The 20806-nt window shown below is 40.0% G+C and overlaps 1 protein-coding gene across 1 annotated transcript in view; it reads right to left on the bottom strand.

Moving 5' to 3' along the window:
* Positions 1–20806, bottom strand: part of LOC104599142 (SET domain-containing protein) — a 94429-nt gene that overhangs the window by 11737 nt on the left and 61886 nt on the right. The window contains exons 7-9 of the mRNA XM_010261541.3: positions 7374–7450; positions 6925–7122; positions 5808–5997 (exon numbers count right to left, since the gene is read on the bottom strand). Coding sequence (XP_010259843.1) covers positions 5808–5997; positions 6925–7122; positions 7374–7450 — 465 coding nt within the window. The remainder of the gene's footprint in view (positions 1–5807; positions 5998–6924; positions 7123–7373; positions 7451–20806) is intronic.

Genomic DNA, 20806 nt, shown 5'->3' with positions numbered 1-20806 from the left:
GATAGCACAAACACCATTAGTAACTGAAAACAAATTTATAGTTACCTTGGATACTTGGTAAACCTGGGGTGTTAGTAGGAGGACTCAGAGAGGGCTCAAGGATGGCATCCGTCATTCCCAACTCAGAGGGTGTTGCTGGTTGGTCAATATCTTTCTGAATCATGTGGACTTGGCCTGGACCTGACATCTTGACCTTGTTTGGCGAGTCTGTGTTTATGTCCTAGCTCGACTCACTCATCCCTGTAGATGTCCCCTAAAGCTGTCTCTGGCTTTGGTCTGGTTCCTTTTCCTTTGACGGAAGGTCTTCTACAATGCCCGATGTCCTTTTGTCTATAGTCGGCTTTAGGCTGGACTGAAACTGAGAGGCTTGAACTTCTAGATTAATGTTGAAGAGGACTTCTAGGTTTAGGTCCAACTCCTAGAGCTCGTATCTCTCCTGAACTTGATCACTTCCAACTATGGAGTTTTCGTCTAAGCTAGAAAGCTCTGATTCTTCCTCCGAGTCACACCAATCTGAACCGCTTTCTTCTTGTATCTCATTTCTCCGTCTGGAAAATCTTGGGTTACGGTGCTCGGCCACCTTCCTTTGCTGCGGATAGGGCTGTTCATAAGAAGACCCAACTCGACCAAACCGACCAACCCGGACCAACCCAACCTGAGTCGGCCGGGTTTTCTTCAGCACCGGTCGGTTTCGGGTTGTAAAAAATCATAAAATGATGGTTCGGGTCATCCGAAACCGACCCAAACCGAACCGACTTAGTAGTTAGTAGTTAGCTCCTAGTTAGTAGTTACAACCTACTTAGTTCCTAATTAACTAAGTTGTCTCTATCCTAGTTACAACCTAACTTAATTTCTAGTCTTCTAGTTAGGAATGACATTAATGGCAAGTATTGTAAGACAACTAGACAAGGAATTTTTTTGGAAAAGTTTAAAGAAAAGAATCAAAGGATCCTAGTTTTTATGGTCTTCTACACCAAATAGGCAACCAATTACAATTAGAATTAGGTGTCCTTTTTTACTTAGATTAGAAGGTTTCTTGAAATATACAAATTTCAGTCTTCTTTCTCTAATACATTTTGACTTTCTATTTTCTTGATAACTTCTATTCTAACTTGGTTCGCCCCCCCTACCAATTTCAGTCTTCTTTCTCTAATAGAATTAGGTGTCCTTTTTTACATCAAATTTCAGTCTTCTTTCTCCAATTTACCAATTTATTACCATGTTGAACTTAGAGCCGAAACCGACCTAAACCGACTCAAACCGACCAGGTTGGTTTTGCTTAACATAGGGTCGGTTTCGGTTTCAATTTCAGGTAACCCGACCAGGTCGGGTCGGTTGGAAAAATCTCAGTAAACCGACCCAACTCGACCCGTGAACAGCCCTAGCTGCGGATTCCAACTCAAGCCGCTCCCCTTCTGCAATCCATTCGACTTCGATGGGGTTGAAGACGATGATAGACCCTAGAAATTATCTATCAAAGGTCCATCAAGTTGCTTCACGTGATGACTTAACAAGTCATGTGCTGACTTACTATCTTTTCGGTGGGCCAAGTTAGTTGTGTTAGACCTGGCTCGAACCACCGGCTCGTTTGAGTTCAGACACTCCTTTGTCTTGCTCCCTTGTTGGCCCACCCCACCCCCTACACCAGTCCCTTTCATTAATATCTCCTTAAAAGAGAATCCTCCTGCCTTCCTTTCCCCACTTTTTGAACATGTTTCCCATTCTGGAATCCAAAACTTCCATAGCTTTGACTCTTTGTCTTCCCTAGCAATACTCATCTCCACCTGTTTTTTAAACGAGGGCCTTGTGGTTTCTCTATCACCACCATGTGTCACCTAGCCTGCCATGTCACCATATTCTTCAACCTACGATCTCCCACTCCATAGTGTCGCTTCCAATACCAATGCAACCCATACCTTGCTCCACATGCCTTCAGCTAACAGTTCGAACGATTATGGGACGACATCTGGCTCCACTCCTGCTATCAACCCAACAGCCTTTAGGTCTGTTTTCTTGTAGGAGATGAGAACTCCAGCCAACGCGATAGCGATTTTCTCCAGCAAGGATTTACACCACAGATTGAACGGCAGAACTACCAACTTCAACCGAAAGTCTCCATTGCTGAAGGTCTTTGAGTTACATGAGGTGCACCAATTCTCCACCACTATAATGCCCTCCTTGGTTTCAACTGTGGTGAAGTCTACCTCTTCCAATCCCACATCCAGCAGGCAGCACCGCCTTGTTCGCTTCGAATGACAAGAGGATAGTCGTTTATTTCAGCCCCAACTTCTTCGATACTTCTTCCAGCACTTGTTTCCAGCCCCTCACTATGTTCTTCGTAGAGAGCAGTAATCTTCTCCTCCAGTCTTTGCTTTCTCCTTCTATCATTACCTTAGGAACTGGGGTGGATAGGGATACCACCATAATTTCATTTTCCTCTGTGTCATTTTCTAATCCCATCTTCTCTAGTCTTTTTCTTCTCTCCTTCATCTCCTCCTTCGGCACCAACTTTTTCTCTATCGTTCTATCTTCTACTTGCTTCTGCTTCTCCAACTACCCCTGATACTCTGACATTCGAATCCCAGTTATAAGTTGATGCAACTCATTAACTACCCCCATCTACCCTCCTAGATTTCTACCTTCTGGTATTACAATCATTTGTTTTCTCCCCTTTTCAAATCTCTCTTCCAGGGTCACGAACCAGCCTCTCGAGTTCCTTCTTCTACTGGCTAGGTATTCTTTGCTAGAGGATTTGAAGTTGTCTCTCCACTCCAAGCGCCAGCGTACATTCGCTGCTCCATCGAGGAAGCTTTGGAACCAGAATATCGTCTCCCCTACCAGGAATACTGTCCCTTTTCTACTCTCCCTAATCTTTAATGCAATTTCCTTATGATGAAATGTCTGCTCCAACAACAGTTCTTTGGATTCCACCTTGATGAATCTCCTCCTTTTCCCTACCAGTGAGAAGTCTCCTCCAGCACGCTCCATCCTTCTCCTATTTCTTTCTAGATCTTCATATATGCTTAAAATTTCCTGGCCATTTTTTTAGTTTGATGTAAAGAATGGATTCCTCAATGAAGAATTGTAGGAGGTGTACATGGACCTTCCAACTGGGTTTTATGATGGTGTAGGTAGAGGAAAGGTATGCGGATTAAAGAAGTCCTTATATGGATTGAAGCAGTCAAGCAGTCATTCAGAACATGATTTGACAGGTTAAGGGGAGCATTGACTCGCTTTAGATACACACAAACTCAATTAGACCATATGCTCTTTGTGAAGAGAAGGGGATACCTTGTGTCAGTGCTAATAGTATATGTTGCTGACATTGTAGTTGCAGGGAAAGATCTGAACGAGATTGATGCCTTGAGAAAGTCCCTACAATAGGAGTTTGAGATCAAGGACATTGGAGAATTGAAATATTTTCTAGGTATTGAGGTGGCAAGGTCCAAGCATGGGATCTTCGTTGCCTAGAGAAAGTATGTGCTAGACTTATTACAGGAGATTAGAAAACTTTGAGTTAAACCAACTGATGCACCTATTGATCAAAACCACAAGATTAATGCCTCAGATGGTGAGCTAATAAAGGATGTAGGGAGGTATCATAGGTTAGTTTATTGATTGCGAGCAAGTACATGCGTGCTCCTCAAGTTCAACATTGGGCAGCCATTGATAGGATTCTTACCTACTTAAAGAATCATCCGGGTTGAGGAATATAGTTCATTAATCATGGGAATATGAAGCAAGAGGCCTACATAGATGCAGACTTGGTAGGATTATTGGATGAAAGGAGGTCTACATCAGGATTTTGCACCTTAGTTGGAGGTAATACAGATCTATGGCTCATGGTGTCTCAAAACTTCTTTGGAAGCAGTCCTTATTGGGTGAGCTTGGAATGACATAGAGGAACCTATGATGTTGTACTATGATAATCAAGCAGCAATCAAGAGTATGCCTTCCATATGTTTCATTTGACTTACAACTAGCTTATGTATTTACCAAGGGAGTTGCAAAAAACAAGCTTGAACATGATCTACACAAGTTGGAAATGTGTGACATTTATTCCCAAATTGGGGAGTGTCGAGGATTTACTATTATATGTAGCGGTGGCAATTGGGTGGGTTGGGTTTGGGTTGAGCTTCAACCCAACCCATCTAACCCGCCAACCCATTAATGGTTATATAAAATTAAATGGGTTGGGTTCAACCCAAACCCGCTTTAACCCAATCCAACCCACCCAAACCCATTAATCTTATATTTATGGACTTAAAAAACAAACTAACTCTCTCTTAACAAATAAGTTGGTCATAGCTTGGTGGTAATTGGAGTTACTATTTACACAAGTGGTGAAGGTTCAAATCACATTACATGCATGTTATTTTTACACAAGCGGCGAAGCCATTTGACTATGTCCGGATTTTGGGTTTGATCGAACCACTTAGGTTCAAACTGGTCAAACCAACTTGAATGATCTAATTGGATTATCTTCGAGTTAATCACATTAAGGGTGGTTGGGCCGTTTAGATCTGGATCAATCTGGTCGGACCGGACAGGTTCAGTCGATGGTGGATTGACTTGGACCGGACCATATCAGGCTTGTGCACGGGTTTGGGACCGAACCGACTGACCCGAAGCGGATCGACATAAGTAAATCGGGTCGGTCCATATTCGGGCCGGACGGTCCAGGCTAGTCAAAGCATGTGGACACCGAACAATCCCTCCCGAAACTGCTTTGGATTTGAGTCGACCCGGATCGGCTTGTATCGGGTCGGTCGGTCGGTCTGTGTGAATACTGGTTGGACAAGACAACCCAAACCGGGCAGAGCAAGCGGTACCCAACCATCCCACCCGGGCTCTATTCCGGATTCGGGTCAACCCAGATCGGTATATGTTGTGTCGGGTCAGACTGCATTGAACTGGTCCAAACTCGGGTCAAATTGATTTGGATTTATGTTGGGCGAAGTGTGTTGATTCAAGACAAAACTAAATTTAGTCAATAATTAATAGAAAATTAATGCATTAATTATAAATTATTTAGTTCAAATGAAGAAAATTAAAAAAAGGCTAAGGATTAATACTTATGTCTGTAATGGTTAACCTAATGGTTATCCACAACCCAACCCAACCCAACCCATTTAAATGGGCGGGTTGGGTGAAAAATTGCCACCCTAATTATATGCTTTTGCTATTTAGTTAATGTTATTGGGCCCAAGGCCCATGATTTTAACGTTTGTTAAGGTTATGTTTAAGTGTGTCAACAGTAATCGCCCTATTGAGGACATATTTGACATTGTATATTTTTTACCCTTTAAGTATAAAGGAAAATGGGAGAGGCGGCCGGATCATTATTGGCTCTCTTCCCTCTTCTCTCAAACTCTACTTCTTGTTCTCCTTTCAAGAGACCTTCCTCTTTTCTTTTATTTTTTAACTCTTATTGTTTCTTTTAATTTATAGTGTTGGCATTTTACATTATGTTATTTTCTTTCTCTATTGCAAAGTTGTAATTTGCTTATTATTATTGATTGAATAAAACTGGGCAGCAGTTAGAGATCAAATTGACTCTTCAATCTCTATTGTTTCATCCCTAGTTCTCCTATCTCTCTCCCAATTCCTTCTCTTCAACTTCAAGGCTGAGATTTCTAAGACTGATTTCTTCTTCTTTTTCCTCTTATTATTCTATTTTATTCGATCTGAATAGGATCAAGTGAAAACTTCATTTGGGAGGTTTCTAAATAACCCTAGTTATCAACAAAACAGATGTAAGTAGTAAAAAATGTGATTGATGAAACACATCATTGTGAGAACATTACCTAATGGAATTACATCACAGGAATTATCTCCTTTTGGTAGGAAGCCATAAAAGGTAATTAGATGAGAACTTGAAAAGTTTCCATAGCTAAGATAGCATTGTTCTCCTTCTCTGCAAGGTAGCAATAAAGGAAATTTCAGGAAATTTGTTACTGAATCCACTTTTCCATAGTGCATTATGTGTGGGCATAGCTGCAAAGAAAAGAGGAAAGCTTTGAGGTCAGGGTTCAGAATACCAGTGAAGACTTTACTACATTAAGTGCAATCTTTTCTTCATATTTGGAAAGGAAAAATCATTATTTTACTTCTTGTTTGTACATTAGGCCTGGTTTGTTTGCAATGCAATTTCATTTGCACTAGTGTAAGTTTCTGTTTCGACTTTTACCTTATAGTGTTTGTTTGTAGCGCAGATGAAGTGAAACAAAACCTTAAGCACAGATATACAGTAAAGAAAAAGTGGAAAATAATTTGCATTCTTCACATTTGCATTATCATGCATTTGTACTAGTGTAAATGAAATTTTACTGCAAACAAACAAAACCTTGAGTACAACCTTTATAGGAATAAATATAGGATATTTACCGATCACCCAGTAGTTTGGATATGGATATGGCATTAAAGAGAATAGAATGGCAGAACAGGATTCATGTAGCCGAGCCCATATAGTTGGGATAAGTCTTGGTTGATGATGATGATGACCCAGTAGTTTGGATGGTCAGTCAACATCCCAATAAGAGAGGAGATGCAGGATCGAACCTGCGCATTGGCAGGCTCTCTGTGGTAAGGTCAGTGAACTTCACATGCATCCTGCTCTGTCTCCACCCCATGATCCCCCTGTAATGTGTGTTATATAATAAAAAAAGGGCATTTATGTCAAACTCATAATTGAAAATGTAATGATGCAACATCTGACCGTGCATCACAAGGTCTATTACACAAGACAAACCCTGCAAGTTTCCCAGATTTTTTCTTTAGGAACCATGCAGCTCAACTCAATGCTGTTCTCACTAAGAAGATTTCTTCTTTCAATCCCATTTCAACCATCCATAAGGTGCACTGGTGCAGAAATAGAAATGATAAAAAAAGGAAATTGAGAACAAGGAGAGAAGTATATCTTACAGAATGATTAAGAAACCCTGCAATAGGTACTAAGCATGTCCTCAGCTTTCCATCAGCAAAAACAACCTTCATGCTATTAGAGTACCAGAGCTCACATGCCCACAAAAATTTGTCCCATGTGTATAGCTCAGGTTTAAATATATCAGGATGATTACAGCAAAGCATGGGAAACAATTCATCATATTGTGTGCGTAAGTGCTGTAACAAAATGGAAAAGATATTACATTCACATGGTCAATAGCACTCCCACCCAACTTTTTCATCTTTTTTTTTTTTTAATTATATAATGAGGCAAAATCCAAATTCCACCTTACTCAACAATATCTTGAAATGATAAGGATAAAGCAATAAATTGGACAACAATAATTTGAAACATAATCTTAAACCATAAAATTTTCTAGGAAGGATGAGAAGCTGAATGCTAGTAGTATAAAAGAAAACTTCATAACCTCTTTGGCTTGCATTATCTCCTCGAACAACAAGGTTCCTTCTAAAGCAGCAAGTGCATCAAGTCCAAAGCTCAACCCTGTTAAAAAACAGACCATTAAAAAAGAAAACTTTCAATATGTAACTACATTAGTGAAAATAATTAATAATCTTGGTACAGTACAACTAGTTAGCCTGAAATAGTGCATTCAAGTAAGTAAATAAATAAATGTAAAAACACAGCCGGAGCAATAGCAAATGGCCATAAAATGTCATCCAGTAAAGTAAAATGCTGATAACATGGTGAGATACTACGAGAAAAGAAGAATTGTGATGTTCAAATAACTAACAAGTGCTTAAAACGAACTCAAAATGTGGACATACACTGTAACAGCATCACTCTATAATAGAATAAATGTCTTGAAAAACTAACAAGAAGTGCATTTAACAAAATAATAGTTCTAAATAAACAACAATTGAAGATGGATCTATGAAAGATCAGCTGTAGCCGTTATGACCTCCTGGAACCACTCTATGCCAACAATTAGACTGCAATATAACTTTTACTGCACTCTGCCATGTAATAAAAGATTAAAAGTAATCCTTTCGTGGTGTCGAGATAGAGAGAGTTTATTATCTAACCAAGTACATTCTGCTACATCAAGAGGTCATGTCAGAATGTGTTCAGATGAGACATTATAGGATGGTAAGAAAGTTCAACCACCTGGTAGAGTAACTCTCTCTAATAAAATGTCAATCGATCTCAATAAGTTTGGCCCTTTCATGTTAGAAAGTATTATAATATTTATGGCAGCCTGATTATCACAATACAGCATCAGTGATTGCTCTGTCCATATCCCCAGTTCTCCAAGCAAAGATCCAACCTATAAAAGCTCCAATGCACCATGTGTCATGGCTCTATACTTGGCCTGAGTACTAGATCTGGCTAGAAATGATTGTTTCTTACTGCTTCTAAGGTAAATACCTCCAACAAGAGTGCAAAAACCAAATGTAGATCACCTATCATCCAAAGACCATAACGCAATTAGCATATGAAGGCATGTACCCTCATGTGATCATGCTTAGCAAACAAAAGGCCTCTACTTAGATGCTTCTTAAGATATAAATATTTTGACATATTACACTCCCTGCATATGAAATACCTAGATTGGTCATACACAAATATAGCAGCCTGCCAACAAGCCTCTAATAACCTCCAATATTAGCCGATAAATCTCCATCAGAACAATTTGTCCTCTGGTTTTGATCAATAGGTTTCTGTGTAGGTCAAACTCCCATCTTTCCTATCTCCACCAAGTCAGGAACATATTTGCATTGTGTTGGGAATGGTCGGTAGATGGGAAGATTTGTTTCTCTCTGTGTTTTGTTTTTGCTTATCCCTATTTAGTACTTATGTTGCTCCTCTTAGGTAGTGTGGGACACGAGCAATTAAGGCCATGCTTGGTTAACTACTTTGGGCCTCATTCTTTTAATTTTTGCTCATTCTAGACATGAATGGGCAAGAATGAATAACATTAGAGTGTTCGGTTACAAAATTCTTGCCATGGGCCACATTCTTTTAAGAAAGAAAAACCATCCCATAGCACAAAAATTGAGGTAGCCTGCATCATGAAAAATAATCATACCCCATCTTGCTCATTTTCATTCATTGAGGAAACTCTGACAACAAAACTGCTGCCATAGATGTTTATTAGCGGACTACCATGGAAACTCACCTCGACAGACATTGACTGCCGGCCATCCACCAGTAAACATCTATATCAACAGTTTTGGAGACCTAGGCTGGCGGTTTATGAATACTGGCAGTCTTTTTTTAAGAATGAAAATGAGCAAATAGGACAATTTTCAGTCTGAAAAGAATTCATATTTAGGAAAAAAAGTGTTTGGTTCATAGCAATATTTTTTCATTCTGCCTATTTTTATCAATTCTTGTCCATTTTAAAATTTTGTCTTGTATAAGAATGAGAATTGAACCAAACATGGCCTAAGACTTTTAATGTTGTGCTTTTTTTTGGTTAATAAATAAAAAAAAGGAAATTTTATTAAAAGAGAAAAACCACAAAATAAAAGGTGACATGATATTACCCACACAGAGGAGATAGAAGCTCAAAGCCCAAAATCCAAAACCCTCCAAGCCCTTACAACACAATAGTTTTTCCTGAGCTTAACCCTTAAAACATTAAAGAAACCCTTCCTTGTCAAACCCAAAACCCACAAAGGACCCAACTTCTCTCCCTACACCTTCCATTAACCATACCCAACTTTAACGAAAACCATCTACCATTCAGAGATCCACATTAGAAATTTCCACTCAAAGGAAACTTCTTCTCCAATTCCCAAAACATTTTCCCCACAAATTCCTCCCCTCTGATGAAAGATAACCCCAACAGTTTGCTTACTTGGACTTCAATTTCCACAATCTTTTCCAAATCCACACTTCTCTATTTTTCTCACTTGATCAACAATCACCTCCTCTTCTTCCTCTTTCCCTTCTGCATTCTCTTTCTCTATTTCATCCAATGCCCTTGGCAGCCCCTCCTCTCTTAACGAGACATCTTCTTCACGAGCAACCGAAGTTGAACCCTTCTTCAAACAATCTGGAACTTGATTTGAAGGAGCTCTTCCAACCTCCTTTCTGTTCAAGCTGGTCATGACTTCCATTCTCTTTCTTTTGTACATCCTCTTGAATTTACTACTTGGGCCTCCGCCAATGAGGCCATCTTTCAATTTGGAAAAGACCTTTGTTACATGAATCAACTGACCATTATTAGATACCTTCATTTTTTTTTTTTTTGGGGGGGGGGGATTTAGTGGGATTCTGATTTCAGTTCTATTACCTCTCACCATTCCCTCATCCTCTACTTCCAGAGGTCATTTACCTCCTCACAATTTCCACAAAACTCCTTCTCACCTACATCATCAGTTTTGAAAAACTGCCTCCAATTACTTACTGTTCTTATGCTATTCCCTTCTTCAACTTCTGCAGCTCCTCATGAACTATAGTAACAAGTGTCTTATCTGTTTCCATGCTTAATTCTTTTTCCCCAACATCTTTTTCTATTTTTCTGACTTTTAATAGCCTCATCTCCTTTATCTGACATCAATTCAGATATCTCTAGCTCACAAGAACTGGAAACAAACTTTGTTACCACCAACTCCCACTTGCCAAATCTGTTTTTCTCAAAAAATCCCTGCTGTAATGTTTCTTTTGTTAACCTAGAAAGAAAGAGAGAAACCAGGAAGAGCCAAAGACTGCTCGGTTGGTCTCAATCAGTCAATCCAACCCAGAAACAGTATTTTATATTAAAAGAATAAAAGGACAAAATCTTTACAAGAGAAGAAAAAATACAATGAGATACAATGTTGTATAGTGTACACACTACAGAAATAGCATATTGTTTGTTCTGTAGCTACAGTAGTTCGAACCAGGAGAAGAGAAGAAGAAGAAGAAGATGAAGAGAACAGTCGAACTTGATAGATTAATCCCTATCAGTCGACCCTTAATATGGATTAGCCTCTAATTAGTAGTACAAAGACTAAACTGCCCCCACTTAAGTATGGGACAGGAAGTCTATTAAGACTGCCACATAAGCACATAACTTAACAAAAATAAAATGACTAATCTACCCTTATTCGGCTAGCTCTAACACTCCCCCTCAAGCTGGAGAATATATGTCATATAATCTCAGCTTGTTACATATATAGTTCAGCCTTTTGTAAACAAATCTGCCCACTGATCACCTGAGCCCACATGTTCTGTGCTTATCTCTCCAGTAAGGACCTTCTCCCTCACAAAGTGGCAATCAATCTCTATGTGCTTTGTTCTCTCATGAAAAACAGGGTTGGATGAGATGTGGCATGCAGTTTGATTGTCACAGTACAATTTCATAGGTCTATCCATGGAGAACCCGATTTCTTGTAGGAGATTCCTCAGCCATACTAATTCGCATGTAGTGTGTGCCATGGCTCTGTATTCGGCTTCAGCACTGCTCCTTGCCACAACCGTCTGCTTCTTACTCTTCCATGTCACAAGCTTTCCTCCAAGAAATGTGCAGTAACCTGTAGTAGATCTTCTATCAGACACAGAGCCTACCCAATCTGCATTTGTATACCCAATTACTTCAAGTTTTCCTCCTGGTTTGTACAATAACCTACGGCCTAGAGCTCCTTTCAGGTACCTTACAATTCTAAGAACTGCATCCCAGTGAGGTATCCGAGGGTTCTGCATAAATTGGCTCACCACACTAACTGCAAGGGAGATGTCTGGTGTCGTGATAGCCAAATAGTTCAGCTTCCCCACTAGCCGTCTACACCTTCCAGGATCATCAAATATTTCCCCTGTATCACTGCTCAACTTAGCATTTGGTTCCATGGGAGTTTCATCCGATTTTGCACCTAACAGTCCTGTTTCATCCAGCAGATCAAGAACATATTTTCTTTGGCACAGGTTTACACCTTGTCTTGATCTAGCAACTTCTATACCCAAAAAATACTTCAATGTCCCAAGGTCTTTTGTTTGAAAATGATTTTGCAGAAAGACCTTTAGTTTATCGATCCCCAATTTGCCACTACCAGTTATGACAATATCATCCACATAGACTACTAATAAAATCTTTCCGGCTTCTGAATCATAGTTGAACACTGAATGGTCAACCTAGCATTGTTTCATTCCAAAATTCTTCACCACTTCACTAAACTTCCCAAACCAATCACGAGGCAATTGTTTCAACCCATAAATTGCCTTTTTCAGCCTACACACCTTACCATCCTCCCCATGAGCAACAAACCCAGGTGGTTGCTCCATATATACCTCCTCCATAAGGTCACCATGAAGGAAGGAATTTTTAATGTCAAGTTGAAACAAGGGCCAATCATACATAACTGCTAGGGAAATTAAGACACGGACAGAGCCAATCTTAGCCATTGGAGAGAAGGTATCCATATAGTCCACTCCATACAACTGTGAATAACCTTTAGCAACAAGTCTGGCCTTTAGACACTCCACACTACCATCTGGCAAGTATTTAACAGTATACACCCATTTACAACTCACAACATGCTTACCAGGTGGAAGAGCAGTGAGCTCCCACGTGTGAGTATGCTGAAGGGCAGAGTGTTCCTCCTCCATTGTCTGCCGCTACCCAAGTGAGCTAAGAGCCTCTCGGACATTCTTAGGTATAGAAATAGATGACAATAGTGAAACAAACTGGCGATGTGAAGCAGAAAGGCGAGATACTGAAACAAAATTGGAAATGGGATGGAGGGTACAACTACGTTTACCATTTCGTAAAGCAATGGGAAGATCAAGTCCTGAAGGTTTAGGGACAAGAGCAACAACAGGATCCGCAGACAAGGTAGAAGTTGGAGGAGGAGCCGGTGTCTGTCGATGAGTATACACGTGCTGGATCGGTGGTCGTTCAGTAGGGATCTGCACTGGAGGAGGTGAAAGGTCAACCCCAACTGGAACACACGGAACGGGATCACTGACTGGAAGAGGAAAAGGAAGCAAAGATGGAGACACGGTTACTTCAAGTCCCGAGAAGAAGGGGAGAGACTCAAAAAAGGTGACATCAGGACAGACAACACTTATGAGTAATGGGATTGTAACACTTGTACCCTTTTTGAGTCCGAGAGTAGCCAAGAAAGACACACTTAATAGAGCGTGCATCCAGCTTGTCTATTCCAGGACTCGGATTGTGAACAAAGCACACACAGCCAAAGATACGAGGTGTTAATGAAAAGGGAGACAAGGTGGGGAACAAGATAGAGAAGGAAGACCGACCATGAAGAATGAAGGAAGGCATCCGATTAATAAGGAAACGCACAATAAGTAAAACATCACTCCAAAATCGTTTAGGAACACTCATATGATGAACAATAGACCGAGCAGTTTCAAGGAGATGATGGTTCTTTCGTTCTGCCACCCCATTTTGTTGAGGAGTGGATGCACATGAAGTTTGATGAATGATGTCATGTTGTTCTAAATACTGTTGAAAGGAAGTAAGAAAGTATTCGCGACCGTTATCTGAACGAAGAACTTTGATTGGAACACCAAATTGTGTACGTATTTCAGCATGGAATTTTTGAAAAATGGAAAATAATTCATTCATTTCTTTCATTAAATAAATCCATGTCATCCTTGAACAATCATCAATAAAAGTGACAAAATACTTGTAACCACTATAAGACTCTATTTTAATCGGGCCCCAAACATTTGAATGAACCAAAGCAAAAGGACTCAACATACGACTTTCAACTCTATGACTGAAGGGAACACGATGATATTTCCCATACTGACACGACTCACACTGTAAAGACAACAAATGACTCAAAGACGGAACCAGTATCTTGAGTGCCTTGAGAGATGGATGTCCTAGTCGATAATGCCACTGTAGAGGAGTGAGTGAAGTCTGAAGTGCAACTGGCGATCCACCACCGTCAAGGTAACACAATCCACCAGCCTCATGCCCCCCACCAATCTTCTTCCCTGTCTTGAGATCCTGAAAAACACAAAAGGAAGGGAAAAATGTAATAGAGCAATTAAGAGTCTTGGTTAATTTACTAACAGACATTAGATTGAATGGAAACTTAGAGACATATAGAACAAATGATAAAGAAAGAGAAGCCGTGTCAACATTACCAACACCACAGATGAGAAGAAGAGGAACCGTTGGCAAGGGTAACAGTTTGAGATGTGGAAGTTTCAGAGAGGGAAGAGAACACACCTGGAGTCCCGGTCATGTGATCAGAGGCTCCAGAGTCAATAATCCAGGGAGAGGGTTTGGATGACAGACAAGCTATACTTGAGTGGGCAAGGGTGGCAGTAGTATGCTGTGAACTAGTCTGAAGGAACCACTCATACTCACCACGCGGTACTCACAATCTCCTTCCCGGAAACAGATGTAGATGTGGAAGGAGTTAGATCTGTCTGTTGGTTATCATTGACATCAACCCCACCAGGTATTGCATGATTGGTCCATGTAGAAGGAGGGCCATGGAGATCATAACAGAAATTCACCGAATGTCCGTCCCTGCCACAATGGGTACACTTCCTTGTAGAGTTATTTTTTCCTTTACTACAGCCTCCCCCTGAGTCACGACCACCACCACAACCAAATATGGAACCACCACGACCTCCTCGGGAGGCATGTCCGACCCCTTTAGTACCACGTCCACCTCCTCTGGCTATCACAAATGCTGATCTGTCAGACTGTGTGGGATTCTCTGTAGGTCCCAAAGAAATCCTACGAAGCCGTGCAAACACTTCCTCAAGTGTAGGAAGAGTAGAGCCCCCTAATATTTGGGCCCTAACTGGTTCATATTCTGATTTCAACCCCACTAAGAACCTAGTGACATCTAGTTGTTCCCTCTGTTGTTGCTGAACCTTAACATATGGAGTGAAGGGATGATAGACATTGAGTTCATTTTTGAGGTTCTTCATACTGGCATAGTACTCTTCTAGGGTTTTATTCCCTTGCTGCAGATTGAAATACTCCTGATAGAGCTGATATACCCTTGTAGTATTATCCTGCCTAGAATAAAGCTCCTTGGCATGTTCCCATATGTCCTTAGCTGTGTCTAAGAACATAAAGTTGGCACTTATTTTGGGTTCCATACTATTCCATAACCATGTCATGATTTGGGCATCTTCTTGTTCCCAGTCATCAAACCCTGAAGAGTCAGCAAGTGGTTTATCTTCCTTCACATGCTTCACTTTCCTCTTTGCCTTGAGAAAAACTTCCACTGACTTGGCCCATGGTACATAGTTCTCACCATTAAGTTTAATTGAAGTCATCTACACACCCAGATAGTCAGAGGGAATCACCACACTAGGTTTCTGATCACTACGACCATCTCCAGTTGCTGCCATGATGCTCTTCCAATGCTACTTCTAATCTGAATTCCCGGTGGCCAACTAAGTACTGCTGTCAGGAGTTTGATGTTCCAGACACTACAGCAGTCCCCAAACATAGTTGATAGGTACACAAACTTTTGTTCTTGTTCACATCACTACTGATTTCACAAAATCATGAATCACACCGACATTAATTCAGCAACTCAATGACTGCATACAAGTCCTCTTGAAGCTGCTCAATAGAGATTGAGCATCACAAGCACCACCACACAACCATAGCTGTCACACATGGTACAGATCTGTCTGACCTTTTCAGAGGGCACTATAAGTCCAAAGAAAGCATCAACTATTGCCATTGAGTAACCTGTCATTCAATCCAGGTCACTTGTGACCAACACGGGCTTCAAAACAACTACAGACCAACAAAAAAGGGTCAAACATACCCTTACACCATTCGGCCACTGTAAACACAGCCTATTCTTGGACCTTTTTCCAAGAACCAAGGCTACAAACAACCTAGTTCTCTAGGTTCTGATCAGTCCCCACAGATTTTGAAGGCTTTCAACCCAGAAATACCAACAACACAAAAAAAAAGGAGGTAACCAACCTTCGATGGAGAGCTTCAGTCGACCATCCACCTGAAGTTGTTCTCTTGAAAAAACAGTCAGGTTCTGCGCAGAGAAAGAACTAAGGTGTTCTCAGACCTAGGTCGAATCTGTGTTCTCCATTTTTCAGCCCAGAAAGAAGAAAAAAATGAGGTCACAAATTTGTGAGGAGATTTAGAGAGCAACGTCCTGCTCTGATACCATGTTTGTTCTGTAGCTACAGTAGTTCGAACCAGGAGAAGAGAAGAAGAAGAAGAAGATGAAGAGAACAGTCGAACTTGATAGATTAAACCCTATCAGTCAGCCCTTAATATGGATTAGCCTCTAATTAGTAGTACAAAGACTAAACTGCCCCCACTTAAGTATGGGACAGGAAGTCTCTATTAAGACTGCCACATAAGCACATAACTTAATAGAAATAAAATGACTAATCTACCCTTATTCGGTTAGCTCTAACACATACAATCGAATACAAGAAGACAGAACTACATCTCTTCTCTGCATATACTCCCCCTCAAACTGATACTGGAGAAAAAGCATCAGTTTGTCTATAAGAAACATGTGTCTGGCCCGAGTCATTGCTTTGATGAATAGATTGGCAAGTTGCAATATGAAAGAAATGTGGAAAAGAAAAATATGGCCGGAAAGGAGATCTCGGACGAAATGACAATCCACTTCTATATGCTTGCTACATTCATGAAAAAATGGATTGGATGCTATCTTGATCGCACTCATATTGTCAAAATGTTTTGTTCTGATCAAAATAGCCTTCAAAAGAACTCCAAAAGAATATTCAAACACAGATCTTAAAGTCCTTGAGATAACCCTTCAATATGGAGAGAAAGGCCTAGATTATGGTTTATATAGAAGACCTGAAGTCTGAAGATGTTGCAGTTCAAAAAAGGCAAACTGTACACTGTTGCCGCCCCAGAAAGAAGATCTGAACTCCTTCAAAAACTTCACCCAATTAGATGTTGTTTGTAGGGTGAATAGATCAGGTCTAGGAAACACTAGATCTGAAGTTTGGCCTAGATCCAAGGTCTCCCAAGATAGATCTAATAAAATCTCTCCTGCTGGTTGTGCAAAACAGACAGGATAGCAATTAGGGTTGATCAAAACAGACCTAATCCCTTTTACCGAACAGTTAGGGCAGCAAATCTTAATAGGATGATAGGATTACTACTTTCAGTGTGGATCAAGAGATGAGAAAATAGATAAGAGAGCAACCAGCTCTAATACCATGTTAACTTTCCTAGCTGTAATTAAATCATGTCAGGTATGATATCTGCTCTGGGAGCTCTATCTTATTTGGGAAAATGTTTGGATTGGTAACTCCGCACTGAAAGATTTATTTCCTTTGTTATACCTTGTTTCTTTGTTTAAAAGGAACCTATCTCTAGATTCCTTTCTTAGCCTTTGATTCCCGTGTCTCCTAATTGGGATTTCGGCTTCAGAAGGGGTTTCAGAGAGAGTGAGGTTGGGGAGTTGGTTCAGCTGCTTGAGATCCTGGGGAATGTTTCTTTTGACTTCTCTGTGCCATAGTTGTCAAGGCAACAACTAGGCAGCAAGGCGCCCTTGGAGGCTCACCTCATCTAATCGCCAAGAAGTTTTCTATAGCGTGTTATAAAAAACCTTTATATTCTTAATTTTTGAGGTTATAATTATAAAAGACATTTTTAAACTAAAATATTCATTTTGTGTGTTTATATACTAATTTCTTTTTATTATTTTCTTATTTGTTAGGGTTTAATCAACACAAACATTGCCAAATGCTGTATTGAATCCTCAAAAGACTTCAAAACCTAAACCAATAAGAAAGGAAGAACATAAAATGTTGTCCAATCAACACATTTTCTTCTTTTTCTTTACTAATTTTGTGTGTGTATATACTGATTTTTCTTCTTTTTCTTTCCTATAACAGAAATAGGGGTTCAGTCCCTATATTTTTTTAATTTTCTTTTATTTCTTCTTTTTCTTCTCATGAATATGTTGGAATATGTTGATTTTCTATACTTTAACATGAAGTTTATACTTTTCTTATGAAAATTATGGATATTTATTAAGGAAATATGATTATGGAACCTAGGGAACTACCCTAGGATACATGTTTTTACTTAAAAAAATCCATCGCCTAGGCGACTAGGTGACAAGGTGCCCCCTGTCGCCTAGCCTTGCCTTGGCACCTTGAAAACTATGCTCTGTGCCTGATAAACGTGTTTGGATTCCACACCCAAGAGGTTTCTTCACTTGTGCCCCGTTTTTCAACTCTCTTTGTATTCCAGCCCAGGCTCTTCCTATTCCCTTCAAGGAGTTTTGGTGCAATCTCATCCCCCCCAACATTTGCGCCTTTTGAAAAAAAGGAGACAATATCTTTGTTTGTCCCCTAATTGGTGCATCTTGTGCAAGGATAATGGAGAGAATTCTTACCATCTTTTTGTGTCTTGTCCCTTTGCTAGGGAAATTTGGGATTGTTTCTTTTCATTCTTTGGAAGCAGGTGGACTATACCAACAGAAGTCAGAGGTTTGTTTGAGCCACACATTTTTCAGTGGCCTAAGAAGAGGTGAAGAATCCTTTGGAGGTGCACAAGGGCAGAGTGTTGTGGACTATGTAGGAAGAACAGAATGCAAGGATTTTCCTTGTGAAGGAGAGGAGTGTAGAAGTTGTGAAGGAGTGCATTTTGGCAATTGTGATACATTGAGTGAAAATCTTGGAGGCTTGGACTCTTTTTGTCAATTTTCTTTTGATGACTTGTGGAGGAATTGGGGTGAGGTGGCTGCTAGCTCGTCTAGAAGGAGGATGACTGTAGTGTCTTGGACGCCTCCTGTGAATGAGTTTTTAAAGCTTAATTTTGTTAGCAGTTGTCCAAGGTTTACAGTTAGCAAGGGAGTTGAATTTCAACAGATTAATTGTGGAAGGAGACTCCAAGATAGTAATGGGCTGGCTACAAAATCCGGAGATTGTCACTTGGAAATTTAGGAATGAGCTTAAGAAGGTTAAATGGCTTGTCACTGGTTGTTCAGTGGTGTATCAATGGCAAAGGAGATCAGCCAATGGAATGGCTGACTTGTTAGCCAAGCTAGAGGTTATTCGGGATCACTTATTCTGGGCTCAAATGTAATTTGATTTTCTGTTTTTTCTTTATTGCTGTAGGATGAGGGGAATCTCACACCTCTCCCTGGGTGTTTGTAATGTTGATCCTTGCTGTTAATAAGTTTCTTTACCTATCAAAAAGAAAACAAAACTTTCCTAGCTGTAACAATGAAAAAGCTAAAAATAGAAATTAGGAGTGTCAAGAATGAATGGGCCCCCACCTCAGAGAACCTCTTTTATTTTCATATGTACAATTACCAGAATGCAAAAAGAAAGTACATGAGGTCACAAAATCTCCACAAGTACCTATTTTTATCTTCTACTTGTGCACCATTGGACCTACCTCTAATTCACCTCTTCTTATTCCTATTTTTGTTGAGCCTCCTTCCTCTCCTAAGTTACCTCCAAAGCCATCTGTACAGGTTTACACACAGCACTGTCCTACTCAAGCTCCACCATCATCTGCTGAAGCATCTGATGGATCTGCTTCCTCTAATCTTCATATTCCATCGCTCATCAAAAGGGTAAGTGTTCTTGCACTGCTCATCCTATCAATAATTCTGTTTCATACACCTCTTTATCTCTTTTAGTTCCTTTATTTCAGACTTATCAGACATTTCTATTCCTTATAGGAGGCCATGACTGACTCTAGGTGGAGGGCATCTATGGAAGAGGAAATTCCAGCCCTGCATTTGAATGATACTTGGGAGTCAGTTCCTCTTCCCCCTAGTAAGAAACTTGTTGGTTGTAGATAGGTATACACTACAAAGTATAACCAAATGGTTCTATTGAGACACTTAAGGCTAGACTTGTAGAAAAAGGGATTACTCAAAACTATGGTGATGACTCTACTGATACTTTCTATCCGTGGCTAAAATTTAATTTGTTAGAAGGGTCACTTTAAACTTAGACCCCTCCAACTGCAAACTCAATCAAGATGAACTTTGATGGCTACAGTTTGGGTAATCTAGGGATATGTAGCATAGGTGGCCTGTTCAAGGGCTTCAAAAGCAATATTTTAGCACTATTTTTATGTCCTATTAAAGTGAGTAACTCCATAAAGATAGACTCAATGGCTATCATGCAAGATCTAAGGTTGGCAAAGTCTTTACATATACTAATGTATTGGCAGAAGGGGACTCCCAAATAGTAGTGGGATGGTGTAAGGAGAGCAATGTAGGTTCTTGCACTGCATATATAGGAAAGCAGCAAGGAAGGTATAAGGCTGGCAAAGGAGACTAATATATCTTTCACATGGACATATAGGTCAATGACCAGGTTGGCATTTGGCAAACAAATTGGCAAGATAAGGAGCAACAAAGGCTCTATGTTGTTGCATGAGCTCCCAAGAGAGTAACTTGTAACAGCATAAAGGAAAGTGCTTAGGGATAGCTTTGGTAGTGCTTCTATGGGCTGCACAGTATACTCATGTTTATATACCATTCTTTTCTAAATTAATAAAACAATCAATTTCTAATAAAGAAAGGGTTTGATGGCATCAGACCACTAAGTGTTAAAATGACTACCGCCCCCTCTATGCTGAGCTCTGAAAAAAGGATGTGGAATCCAAACACTTAAAATCCCCCCTAGCCAAATGAAGCCATACTGTGTGGGAGATAGGAATTGGCAATTCTAGTTCTGCCACAAATTCCATATTAACCCTAATCCAAACACAACATTAATTCTCTTGAGATAAATCAAAATTCAGCTGGACACCCACTTTAAAAACCTTTCCCCTAAAAATCCTTTTGGGCCATTCACTCTAATTCCCTTCAGTTCCTTGGTTTCACTGATTTTGCATTTCCTTTCTAAAGTTTCTCATATTGCCAGATAGTTTTCTTACTTTATCCTCTGTGTAAACAATGCTAGCAACTAAAGTCATAA

Source organism: Nelumbo nucifera, chromosome 2 (genome assembly GCF_055504915.1).
Source record: "Nelumbo nucifera cultivar China Antique chromosome 2, China Antique-T2T, whole genome shotgun sequence".
Taxonomy (NCBI): domain Eukaryota; kingdom Viridiplantae; phylum Streptophyta; class Magnoliopsida; order Proteales; family Nelumbonaceae; genus Nelumbo; species Nelumbo nucifera.
This window is presented reverse-complemented; position numbering and strand designations above follow the sequence as displayed.